The sequence below is a fragment of the Mastigoproctus giganteus genome, chromosome 9, assembly GCF_048544385.1.
Source record: "Mastigoproctus giganteus isolate SK-2022 chromosome 9, ASM4854438v1, whole genome shotgun sequence".
Classification (NCBI taxonomy): domain Eukaryota; kingdom Metazoa; phylum Arthropoda; class Arachnida; order Uropygi; family Thelyphonidae; genus Mastigoproctus; species Mastigoproctus giganteus.
Genome location: NC_143583.1, coordinates 86250269 through 86264181, shown reverse-complemented (window position 1 = coordinate 86264181; position 13913 = coordinate 86250269). Strand labels below are relative to the sequence as shown.

General features: G+C 36.3%; 1 protein-coding gene across 1 annotated transcript in view; it reads left to right on the top strand.

Annotated features, from left to right (window-relative positions):
- Positions 1–13913, top strand: part of l(1)G0196 (inositol hexakisphosphate and diphosphoinositol-pentakisphosphate kinase) — an 832616-nt gene that overhangs the window by 278067 nt on the left and 540636 nt on the right. Inside the window, exon 12 of the mRNA XM_090381508.1 lies at positions 1577–1652. Within this exon, the coding sequence (XP_090237634.1) occupies positions 1577–1652 (76 nt within the window). The remainder of the gene's footprint in view (positions 1–1576; positions 1653–13913) is intronic.

The following is a 13913-nucleotide window of genomic DNA, read 5'->3' as shown; positions in this document are numbered from 1 at the left end:
AAGTAAAAGTATAATAATGAATGGATTTGGATTTATTGTGGTTAATAATGTTAGGAATTTTTATAAGTATAATGCACTACTGATTAGCCAGCCAAGTAACTGTCAGCAATTAGATCAGCTTAGAAGATTTACTCTCCAAGATAATTTGGGCCATTCACTTTGGAAAGAGGGCATATACCAGATTCGCTGCACCATAGGCGCAGGAATTCTTAGTAAATACCATACTATTCATGCATGCCTAGTGAGGAAACTTGTAATGGATAGACTGATGTATTAACCAGATTGGAGACCAAAGAAAATCATTGTTATGGTATATGCTACTTCATAACAATTAGCAGGGTCTGTTGGAGTACAGAGGGGATTTTTTGGCACTTTTCATGTACACTAAGTAGCCCCTTTGTTAGATAAATTATCTAACAGTAAGTAGCTTCCCTCCCTCTTCCTCCACAAGGTGTCTATAGTGTGCCACAGGGATGCTGGTCAATGTTTGACCCAATTGCTTCCTACAGTTTTTTTAAAATTGGATGGTTGCAGAGCTTTACATTGAAGAGCTCATTTCACCCCATCCCATAGGTGCACCATTGGAGTGAGATCTGGTGACTTTGAAGGACAACACAGCTGGCTGAATTAACTCACATAATCCTGAAACCAGCACTCCAGTTTCGGCATTGTAAGATGTTGCATTATCCTGTTGGAAGAACACATTCACAAATGGATACTGCAACCATGAAGGGTTGTGCTGGTTTTAAACAACTTCCAAATAACTTGTAGCATCCAAATGTTGTTTCACTGATATAAAGGGAAGTAATGTCTGTTTCATATTAAAAGAGATGAGATAAGCTAATCTCTTTTGATATGAAATTCAGAAGCAATAGAAACATTCTCATTGTTTGCATTACATCCTTCTTAATAAACATTTCAGCAAGAGAATCTTATTTTGCCTTCAACAACTCCTATATTCAAAAATTTGGTCTTCTGTGTGTAAACTGTGCTGAGGGAGATGCTGAAATTTGCATTATTAGCAAAAATAAATACATTTAATTAATATAAGAGGCTATGCAGGATAACTAGATTGCTATTAAGACTTGAAAACAAAGAAGGGATTGGAATTTTGAATTGAAGTGTTCAGTGAATAAAAGTTTCTTAGTAGTTGAGTGTAGACATTAACTTCTTTTTATTCTTTTGTTTAATCAGAATTCCAGTACATAATAAACCAACAATTGAAGCTCAAATTTACTTTGTTAAACTTTTGGCTACCTTACAGCTGCAAAGCAGCCAAAACCAAACCTCACTTGAAAATATTGAAATGCTAAACTATTTAGTTCACTTGCATCAAAATAAAAATGCTTTAAAAAAAAGTATGGAATGAAATTTTCTTATAATAAAAATGCTTGTTTCACTGTTTTTTTAGACATTGTTATTCATAAAAAAAAAAAAAAAAATTCGGATGCAACGTAGTTAACTTGTAATGTAGATGTTAAACCTGTTCTCCTAACACCTAAGTACAGTAACTATATAATAACTGAACAAGTTCCACAACAGTTATCATTTACTTTTATTTTTTTTTTAATTTTAGGTTTTTTGAAATATTTGAAAAACACGGTGGCTTTAAAGATGGTCATGTAAAATTAAAGAAACCTAAGCAGCTTCAGGTAAGTATAAATAGTGGATAATGAGAGTATAATGATTATATTTAGGAACTTGACATTGTTTTACTCTTTAGGAACCAAAGGGCTTTAAATGTGGGAGTATACACTATATATTGCCAAAAGGTATCTGGTCACCCTTGGAAGTTGTAAAAAACTGACCGATGCCCACCTTCCACTTATTAGGAACAAGTATAACAATGGAAACAGTATTTCATATTTTTATGATTTTATTTCGAATATTGGAGTATCTTGGTACTCAGGTAGCAGGATTGTACCTTGTCAAATATAAACATTATTATTATATTAATTTGCCTCATTTATGTTATTATAATTAGTGTTTCTCTTTCCATAATAGTCCTTTAGACATAACTCTATATTTTTGTAGTAAAATAAAAATTAGATTTGTAGCCTAATAAAAACTGGTACATTGTACATGTTAGGCATAGCCTCTTTTTTTGTTCATAGCTATGAGCAAACTAGGTTTGCTACTTAGTGCATTGATCTCATATTGTGGAGACAGTTTGCCACAAGTTACCTTGGTATTGTGCTACTCTGAATAAAAAGGCACTGCTCCAATGGAGAAGTATATTGATTTTTATTTAAAGTTTATGCTACTAACCAGGCTCCGGCTTTGATTCTGATCAGAGTCTCATTGTTTCAGGTAGGTGTTGAAGACCTCACAACCCATTGACAAGATATATCTATAACTATGTCTACCTTATTTACTACAGAAAATGGCTATGCCTGACATGTACAATGATTTTTATATAGTTTTCATGATTTGAGGCTTTTTCCATAGACGTACTTATGAAAAACTGGTACTTACCAAAGCAAAAAGGGATATGTCCGTCTTCAGACAGAGATGATGGGAAATTGAGCTTTCATTAGAAAAGGTAAGAAGATACCATTGAAAGATGGTTGGCAGAGTTCAAAAGAGGACTGAGTCAGTTGAGCATGATTGAAGGTCTGGTTGAGCATGTGATGCACTCAATTCTGAAACAGTTTGCCCTCATTCAAGAAAAAAAAATTTAGAAAACAGAAGAATTAAAGTGTTTTGACTTGCAAAAGTACTTTTATAAGTACTTTAACAATAACACATGAGCATTTGGGAATGTATAAAGTTTGCACAAGATGAGGTTCATGACAAACATCAGAGGGTTAATTCCCATCAAAAGAAAAATTAAAATTAATTCTTGCTATTCCAGATAGATTTTTATCCCATTTGGTGTCTGATGAAGAAACTGTTACATTTCTGTGATCCTGAATCAAATTTAGAAAGCATGCAGTGGAAGCACAAGGGTTCTCCAACCTCAAAGGTTTCGAACCCACTCATCAGCTAGAAAAGCGCCGGGCTCAGTTTTCTGGGATGCAAAACATTGCTGTTAATTGATTACCTTGCACATAAAACAACAACAGGAGAATATTATTCCAGACTTATATCAAAGTTTAGTGTATTTGGTTAACCATATATTAACCAAATGTACACTAAATGAACATTAATTTCTCATATTAACTCATGTAACTTGCTGAGATATGTTACTGAAGTTTTTTGAATGATTCAGTTTTTTAAAATGAAATATGTATAAATACAATTACTTTATATAATACCTTTATACTTTATTTATAATTGCTCTCTGAAAACCTTAAACTAATCCTTCTTGAAAAATCCAGTCAAAGAAAGTTAATGAGTTGCCTTCTTTTCAATATGAAGAATCTTATAGTAAACAGTGATATCACAAAGGCCTCTTACAATATTGCTGCTTATTTCAATATTTGTATTGGCCTCCTCTGACCTCAGTTAGACTTTCGAGTTTCAGGCTCTTTGAAGAGATACTAGAGATTTTATCATTGTTACCATAATAATAATGATAGCCTTTCTTCAGTTTTCATTTGTGCCTTTGAGTAAAATTGTTAGTTATGATGTCTTCTCTATGAGGCTCGAGCAACTCATTCACATCGTCAGTATCCATTTCCAGGTTAAAGTGTTTATCACGACTAAAATTTCCTCTGACATTTTCTTGCATTTCTTGTAAACACTTCTTGTGGTCATGGACAGACTGTAGGCAAAACTTTTTTCAACAACCGATTATATTGGATTGTTTAGTAAATTAATAAGAGGAGTTTACCTCAATATAGTACGTGGAACACTTCCGTATGATACCCTCCAGAAATTAAAACGGAAAAAACGAAAAAATCGACAACTTACCGGTACATTAAAGTAAAATATAAATAATTAAAGTAAATTATAAATAATTAAATAATCAATTTAACACAATTCAAAATCAATTCAAAACAATTAAAATTCAAATTAACGCAATTAAAAGAATCTAACGAAAATATTCAAAACGATTTTCCTTCCTGAAGCTGACAATGCTTTTCGACCGACTGTCGTGATCACAGGAATGAAAATTATCGAATCAGGCTAAACCTGCAACTTAAATAGTGATTATGTGTCTTCGCGCATGCGCGTAAAGGTCCACGCATCGGAGATCAAATATGGCCGCCGAACATTAACAGAATTCTCGTGTAATTTAATTTCAACGGTTTCTGCAATTAATAGTCGCGTATAATTACGTTGAACGTTAAGTATTTTGGCCTCGTTAAATAAAAAAGTATGTTTTTCGTTAATGGCATGAAAGGCTAATTCTGACGCTGCTGAACGAGAAGCACGAACAGAGGCTTCGTGTTGATTTACACGGATATTGAGAGAAAACCGCGTGGAACCCTGATAAGACGAGTCGCAATCACCGCAAGAAATGTTGTATACTAGATCATTAATTTGTGTTGCGAACGCCGAAAGAACCGAGCGATTGTTCAGTATAGTGTGTAACTTCCGTATAGGCCTAGCTATAATTTTAAATTCGGTATCTTTAAAGAATCTGTTAAGCTGTTTGTGCCACTGTTCAACATATGGGACAGAAATAAAGTATTTTTTGATATTACTATTGTTGATTGGTGCAGTATTTTGTATCCTATCCTTAGCTTGTACCCTAATTCGATTTATTGTGTTAATGGGATAACCCCTGTTCAAGAATCTGCTAGTTAATATTTGTATTTCTGAGTCTAAAGCAGAATCCGTCGTTGAATATTTATAGGCATTTAGAAATTGATTAAAGATAATCGATCTTTTGTAGGTGAACGGGTGGTAGCTATTATAATGTAGAAGCATACCGGTGTTTGTGGGTTTTCGATAGATGCTAAATTGTATTTTGTTCGAGTCCCGGGTAAGCGTGAAATTTAGAAAGTTTAATGACTTAGTATCCGTATCTTCCCTTTTCAATGTAAATTTGAGTCTAGAATGAATATTGTTAAACGAATGTAAAATATCTTGGATAGTACTACTATCGGTAATAACTAGAACATCGTCTAAATACCTCCCATAGTATGTGATACGGGGACGAAAAGGTGTCAAATGTATCTGCTCAATCGTTGAGAGATAGATCTCTGACATTAAGCCACTCAGGCTCAAACCCATTGGTAATCCAAAAATTTGTTTGTACACCTTGTCTCGAAAGGTGATGTAGTTAGCCTCAACTAATAGTTTAATTAAGTGAAAAATCTCCTTTATAGGCAGCTTCGTATAATTAATCGGTGTCGAGTTTTTATTTAACATATCCCAAATAATATCTAATGTGTATTCAACGTTTACATTCGTATATAATGATGTAACATCTAATGAGAATAAATTGTCATTGTCGCTGAGTCTACAGTCTTTAAGATTATTAAATAATGTATCGTAATTCTTAATCCCAAATTGTATAACCTGTCTAAAAGGTTTTATAATGTTATATACATGTGTGGCTAAGGCTGAAAATGCCGAGTTCCTGTAGGAAACAATAGGTCGAATCGGAAATCCAGGCTTGTGTAATTTTACCTGACCAAAAAGTGCAGGAATATTGTATGTTCTGGACTTCAATTCCTTCAACTGAACCATAGTAATGTAGTCGTTTTTACGATATGTGGTTAACGTTTTATTGTATTGATTTACCAAATTGGTAAACAGTGTCGGGTCCACTTCACAATAAGTGGAGCTATCAGATACAACTGAATCTAACTTATTAATATAATCATGTTTATCTAGTATTACCACTGTATCTCCTTTATCTGCCCTCTGTATAATAATGTCCTTATTTTCTCGAAGTTCTCGTAAAGCTGAACTGTCATGTGTATTCAATTTAGGAAGTCGTGTTTCTTTTATGTTATTCACTACTTGGTTAACTTGTTGAATAAATACATCTTTTTGTGGAACACTACGAAGTCCAAATTCAAAATCAATTACGCATTGTTTTTTTTTTGGCAGCTTTCGAGGTGGTAAATTATAATTTAATCCTTTGGATAAAAGTGAAATCTGGTCCTGCGATAGTGTACACGAGGAAAGATTTGTAACCTGTTGATGTGTCGGTTCGTTGGATACTGGGTGAGGGGGTATTCGTGAACTAGCCGACATATTCTGTGGTAGTGCGTTATGTGTCTGTGGGGGGGATGTCACCCAACTCGTGTGAACTTGGTCGCAAGCTCGCGACAATGTGTTAGAATTCGTATGAACGTGTCTTGAACTATTCGATAATGTTTGCAACTTATTAACGTGTCTGTTTTTTATTTCTGAGGCTTGTGCTTCCCGTCGCAAATCTATGGAGGTCTTCAATACAGACCAATCGTTCGGATGTAGATAATTTTTTAATTTATCGCGAAGCTTCCTAACCTGGGAAAGGTATTTTTGTTTATCCGAATATCGAGATTTTAAGGCAAGCTTAACAATATTACGTGATGTCGCCAGTGATAGTTGTTTTATGCCTGAAATTTTTTGATTTAAATTCACCCTGGCAAACTTCGGAACGATGTTGTTTTGAAGGCAATATTTTAGGAAAGAAATATGGTAACTTTGGGCCGAGTACCTTAGTGTAGATTTAATGTAATTTTGTACCAAGCCATTCAAAAAATCTCCCATAATTGTGTGTATCGATTGTATACTACTGGAGAGACAGGAAGTGAATGAAATAGTCAATAAGAGTATGAAAATTAATTTGATAGTATGAATCAGAGCTGTAATACTCAATATGTTCTACGTTGATAATGATATTAGTAAATTAATAAGAGGAGTTTACCTCAATATAGTACGTGGAACACTTCCGTATGATACCCTCCAGAAATTAAAACGGAAAAAACGAAAAAATCGACAACTTACCGGTACATTAAAGTAAAATATAAATAATTAAAGTAAATTATAAATAATTAAATAATCAATTTAACACAATTCAAAATCAATTCAAAACAATTAAAATTCAAATTAACGCAATTAAAAGAATCTAACGAAAATATTCAAAACGATTTTCCTTCCTGAAGCTGACAATGCTTTTCGACCGACTGTCGTGATCACAGGAATGAAAATTATCGAATCAGGCTAAACCTGCAACTTAAATAGTGATTATGTGTCTTCGCGCATGCGCGTAAAGGTCCACGCATCGGAGATCAAATATGGCCGCCGAACATTAACAACATTATTTTCGTTAGATTCTTTTAATTGCGTTAATTTGAATTGCTCAACTTTTCTAGATCCTGTTGCAGCAGCGTACTGTCATTAGTGTCCTGAACAACCCTGCCAACCTTTGTATCGTCTGCAAACTTGGACATTAAGCTTGATAAACAAATTTAAGGCTCAACTGGACAGGTATTTCGAACCGAATGGAGGGGTGAAATGGGAGTGGTGTGTGTTTTTTTTTTTTTTTTTGGCTGATGCTGAATAAGCTTGCTTTCTTGGATCATATGCCTCTACTAATAATGCTAATGCTAATATACCATCATCAATATCATTTATAAATACAAAAAAAAAACAATGAACCCAACACTGAACCCTGAGGGACTCCATTAATAATATTAGTCCACAATGAGCAGTAACTATTGATTACTACTCTCTGTCTTCTCCCACTCAACCATCCCTATATCCATAGCAGCAATTTGCCTCCAATGCCACACTGCTCCAATTTATTCAGCAGTCTTCCATGTTCGACAGTATCAAAAGCCTTTCTTCTTCTTCTTCAAGAGGAGTGTTTCCATTTACAATGGGTTTCTTCAGCCTACAAGTTATTTCTTATTAGGAATTTTTTCCCGCCATAAAGTGCGGTTCAAGGTGTCTTGGTTGGCTAAGCCTCGGGCTGTCATGCACTCCCATACTTCATCCATGGATGGATGGAGTATGGGCGTGTTCAAGAGGAGTGTTTCCATTTACAGTGGGTTTCTTCAGCCTACAAGTTATTTCTTATTAGGAATTTGTTCCCGCCATAAAGTGCGGTTCAAGGTGTCTTGGTTGGTTAAGCCTCGGGCTGTCATGCACTCCCATACTCCATCCATCCATGTCCTACTAGGTCTTCCTCTTCTCCTTCTTCCAGGAGGTATCCATTCCAGGATAGCCTTTGGATATCTGTTTTCTTGCATCCGCTTTACATGTTCATACCACGTTAGACGTTTTTTTTTGATGGTGTCAATAATAGTCTTTTTCACTTCCATTTTTCCCCTTATGTCTTCATTCCGTTTTCTGTCTCTTCTAGAAGTTCCTGCTGAGCGTCTCCAAAAATCTATTTCTGTGGAGAGCAATTTGTTTTCCACTCGCTTATTCAATGTCCAGGTTTCGGCTCCATACAATAGAAGACTTTGTACAATTGTTTGAAATATAAGTTTCTTTGTTTTATTTAGGATATTTTTGCTCCACAGAACAGAGTTTAACATGTTGATAGCCTTTCTGCCGTCTGTAATTCTCTTATTGATCTCTGCTTGGGATGATCCATCACTTTGTAAGATTAATCCCAAATATTTGAATTTATAGAGCCTTTCTAAGATCCAAATATATGATTTCAAAGTTATTCCTTGCATCCGGTTCCTTTGTGACAACATTATAGTATCCAATAAAATTGGTCAGACAAGACTTTCCCTTAACAAAACCATGCTTTGTCCGAGTTATAACTGAAGCCTTGTCTAGATGATCCTGCAGTGCTTCTTTTACCAGTGCCTCCATTAATTTTCCTGGAACAGAAGTTAAACTAGAGGTTTATAATTACTATTATCACCCTTTGAACCTCATTTGTGAATTGGGGTCACATTTGCACATCTCCAGTCCATGGGTACCTTCCCTGAGTCCAAAGAAGCTCTCATAATGGCTAAGGGTTTGCTTACTTCCTTTGCTGCCTCCTTTAATATAACTGGATAGATGCCATCCACCCCGGGCGTCTTTTTTATGTGTATCTTCAACAATTTCTCCTCCACTTTCCTCTCAGTTAATACAAAATCATCTAGCTCAGCGGTCGCCAACCTTTCGGACGTCATGGACCACTAAACTCAATTTTGAATCCCACGGACCACTACCATGATTTTTTCCATAAAAGTAACATTCTAAATATGAAATGGTACTTACACTTGTTTTTGCACTTCAAGTTATTTGCAAAAAATTGGATATCATTAATGTTAATATAATTAATAATATAATGGCCTTATAATGATAAAAAAAGTATAATAAATAAACGCAGATATATTCATTATGGAAAATGCAAAAAAAACATTTTAAATTTCATTTTATTAAAAAAATAATTAACAGAAACAGTTAATATTAACAATTATCAAATATCGAGTGCATCTCGACATAGAGGTGTATAAAGGATTAATTATAGCAAAATAATCAGTGTGACATTTGTTGCTGCTTGTTTGAAATAAGCTGTTGGATTCTTGGCTCCAATGACGTTACTGCAACATGGAGAGCCGTTTGCATTTCTAGCCGACAGTGGTACTTGTTTTTAATTGCCATAAATGATGAAAATGTCTTTTCACACATATATGTAGTTGCGAATGGAATTAAAATTTTAATGGCCTTTTCACTCGGCACTCACTTTTTATGGAAAGCCAAAAATGAGGTCTTGTTAGGGATGAGTGGAATTTACCTTTGAGACTGTCGTCGGACGATAGATTGATTAGGCTTTCTTTTTTTTTCATGTTCAAATTACTATCCTCGATTTTCGCCGAAAATGGATCTATTATCCACGTATTTCTGTGTCTGAGGTCCTCTTCCTTTGGGTAATAACGACCAAAAGAGTCAGTGAGCGACTGTAAGTGCAATCGAACAAGAGTTATTACCTGTCGGTTGACATCCTCCTGTTTCGTATAATTATCAAAATTTGGAAACATTTGCAGATCTTCTTCAGCCAACCGCGTTTGCCACAGCAATATCTTCCTTTGAAATGCATCCATTTTGCCTCGCAGTGTGAACACTTCTGTAAGCTGTCCTTGCAAGGATGTGCTCAGCTCGTTTAACAGAGAAAAAATATCTGCCAGGTATGCAAGCTTGGCTAGCCAATCATTGTCGGACAAGAGATCATGGAACCTCAAATTATTTTCCTGCTGGAAGAATACCTTGACTTCTTGGCGCAGGTCGAACTTGGCCCCGAGTGCCAAGCAATATTAGTGACCACAGCGCCTTTCCAGAGTGATTATCTAGTACGCTTAAGTGTAAATACGTTTCTCCTGAGTTTCGAAAGTCCGATAACTCCAGAATATAATTAAATAGATATAATCAAATACTATAACCTAGAAAGGAAAGCCACCTTTCTTTAATCCCTCTTTTTATTTTTAGTTAATACTAACCCTTTTCTTCGCTTGGGTCACTTGGTGGCACCGCTCTTGCCTCCACGTGGCGGGGCTGGTAACCTGGAGAAAAAGACAATCTCCCGCGGCCAAAAAGAGCATATCATGAGTAAATCAAACTCAGACTTATCTGGGCTGCCAGACGCAACCCAGATATCAAAAAAGAAAGACAGTTCCACAGCAGGAACTGCAAAGCGACAAAAAACTGAGCCAGAGACCTATCCAATTCCAACCTATCTGATCAACCGGTGAGAATGCAGTTGGCAAACTTTCTCCATTTAAAGTTCAAAAGGAATTGGAAAGTAGAGCAGGATCCCCGAAATCCGTAAAAAGACTCAGATCAGGAGATATTCTCATTGAGACATCTAATGCCAAATATTCTGAGCGACTTCTGAAAACTAATTTCTTTGCAGGACTCCCAGTAACTGTAACGTCCCACAGATCACTAAACACCTCTAAAGGAGTGATCTCAGACTGGGACTTACTAGATGTATCTGAAGAAGAAATGCTAGAAGAACTGAAAGAACAAGGAGTTATTCATGTCAAGAGAATCTCCACCAGAAAAGATGGCAATCTGATCCCTACCCGCAACCTGATCTTGACCTTTAATACACCGAATCGTCCATCATCCATTAAGGCCGGATATCTGCTATGTAATGTCAGACCATATGTCCCAAACCCGCTACGGTGTTTCCGATGCCAGAAGTATGGGCATTCCCAAACAGCTTGCCGGGGAACCCCTACTTGCGCAAAGTGCGGTTCAATCGAACATGATTGCGAAAACTGTAATGCTCCTCAATCAGTATGTCCAAATTGCAAAAAAGATCATCCCGCTTATGCTAGAATATGTGAGTGCTGGAAAAGTGAGAAACTTATCCAGAAATATAAAACTGAGCATAATGTTTCTTACCAAGAAGCAAAAAGAATCATCTCATAACAATGAGTAAACAAGATGTCTGGGTGTCCAACATCTTTCACTTTTGCAACAACTCCTGAACAATGTCTAGTCATGCTTGTGGCACCAGCTGTGCATATCCCAACACATTTCTTCCATTGAATACTGTCTTTCTGGAAATAACCATTAGGTGCATTGAAAATTTGAGAGCCGGTTGTTCTACCCGACAAGATTAGCGAACAGAGAACTTTAATTCTCCTTGGCAATCAAACCTCACAAAACAAAGAAGAACTGCCTTGTTAGTTATGTCTGTTGATTCGTCAAGTTGAATTGAATAAAACGTAGAATTTTTCACAAGTGCAATCACTTGATTTTCAATATCTTCGGCCATGTCTTCAATTCTGCGCTTCACAGTGTTAGCGGACATAGGAATTCCTTTCAGTTTCTGGACAGCCTGTTTCCCCAAAACCTCTTCACAGGCTTGTAACAAGCAAGGCTTAATTAATTCTTCACCAATCGTATACGGCTTTTTACATCTCGTGATTTGAAGTGCTATCAAATAAGAAGATTTTACTAGGGACTTATCTTCAACAATCATTGTTGCTAATGAACGTTTTTGCTTTTGCAAATTTTCAAGCATCCTTTGGAAGTATTCAACTGACTTTTTAGCTAAATCTGGGTGTTTTGACTGCAAGTACCTGCCGAGTTTCGAAGGTTTCATGGCATCATTGGATAAACTCTCAGAACATATAATACAAAGCAGCCGTGGATCCAGTTCACTTCCAGGTTCTTGAATAAACTGAACTTTTTCTTCTCTCTGCCTCCAGTTCTAATGTCTTTCCTGTTGATGCCTTGTGGTGGCTCTGATTCATTAACCAACTCATGAAATGCGATGTATTACCTAAGAAGTGCAAAATTCTTGCTTGCTTTTTCTCACTTATTGGGGTTATTTTATTTGAATCTAAAACCCAACAAGAATTAAGATAGTTATCAAACTCAAGCTCTTTGATGCCATTAAATATCACACTGTGCACAGTTAAAATAAAAATATCACTGGTCACTTACCTAAGAAGAATATCATATTGAATAAACACCAGTATAGCATTGATGAAAATTCGCTTCTTCAATAAGCACAACAAAATGAAACAATTGGACTAGAATCGTTATTCACTGAGAAAATTGACTGTTGACGGCAGAAGCACTACTGACAGTGCTGAGCAGTGTTGTTTATCGCGACGCAGATTTTGCCCCGAGCATAGACAAGGACAGATGTCAAAGTAGTTTTTTCTCTTTTTCGCCAGTTGAGCTGTAACTTGCCATCCTGCTCACCGCTCGGGGCAAGTCTTGCGAACTGCGCGGTGCCCAGGCTAGACCATTGATAAGAAATAGAAATAGCTTTCTATATTTTTTTTACAATAAAAGCATCGCTAGTACTGAATATTGCACTGGGCCTTTTATAAACATGCAACGTAATAAGGCGAAAATTGCAAAAAAGTAGAATCAGAATATAATGAAACATTTTAATAAACACGAAATTGCAAATATATTCAAATTACTCTGCAGGCCACCAAAATTCTCTCGCGGACCACTGGTTGCTGACCACTGATTTAGCTCACTGCCAGAGTTCAATTCACCTCTGGCATTCCCCTCCCTAAATAACTCTTCTTGTGTGAATGTAGATGCAAAATACTCATTTAGTTTGCTAGCCACCTGAGCAGGATCATCAACAGTTGAACCATCAATATCCAGTGGACCGATCTGATTCATCCCTTTCCTTCTAGAATTTACATAGGTAAAGAACTCTTTGCTGTTTTTCTTTGCATCCTTTGCCAAAGGTTTCTCATAATCTACCTTTGCCTGCCCAATCTCCTTTGTGACTTGGTTACAGAGGAGTTATAAGCTTCCATGTCACCCATTAATTTATATGTGTCCCATCATTTTTCTTCTCTGCCATATGTCTCATTAGTTCATCTGACATCCATTTAAGCCTAAACCCTGAACAATATTTCTTAGTTGGTATGTAAAACCTAGTAGCTTCCAAGATTAATTCTTTGAATGCTTCCCATTTTGAATTTGCTGTTGGTAACATTATCAGTTGGTCCCATCGTATAGAATTTAAATACTGTCTCAGATCACTGTAGTCGCTTTTGTGAAAGTAAAAACCCTTCTCTTTACCCCTGGTGGTAGTGTTACCTCTTTGAGTAAATCCCACTTCAGCACACTGATCACTGCCACCCAGTGGTTCCTTTATCTGCAGATTCTTAATGCATGAAGAATCACTACTGATAATCAGATCAAGAGTATTACTCCCTCTAGTTGCCTCCCAAACATGCTGATGTAGAAAACTCACAGAAAGGAAACCCAAACATGCTGATGTAGATCTAATAAATCCACAAAAGCCTTGCTAGTGTGTGAGCGACCAACCCACAAATTCCAGTCAGTATCTTGGAAATCGAAATCCCCCATTATAAGACTCTTTGATTTACTGGCCCACTCTATTTCCCTGTACAGCTTCTTATTATACTCATCAGAGTCATTAGGCCTATAATACTCTCCTCAATTTTGATCTCACAATGCTTATGTCACACCAAACTGACTTGACACTGCACTGTTCAGCAATGTCGACTGCCTTCACTTCCTTGTATTTTATGTGTTCCTTAACTAATAGTGTAATTCCTCCTCCCTTCCTATCTTGTCTATCCTTCCTGTACACATTGTACTCCCCAAATTCCAGTTCTGCTTTC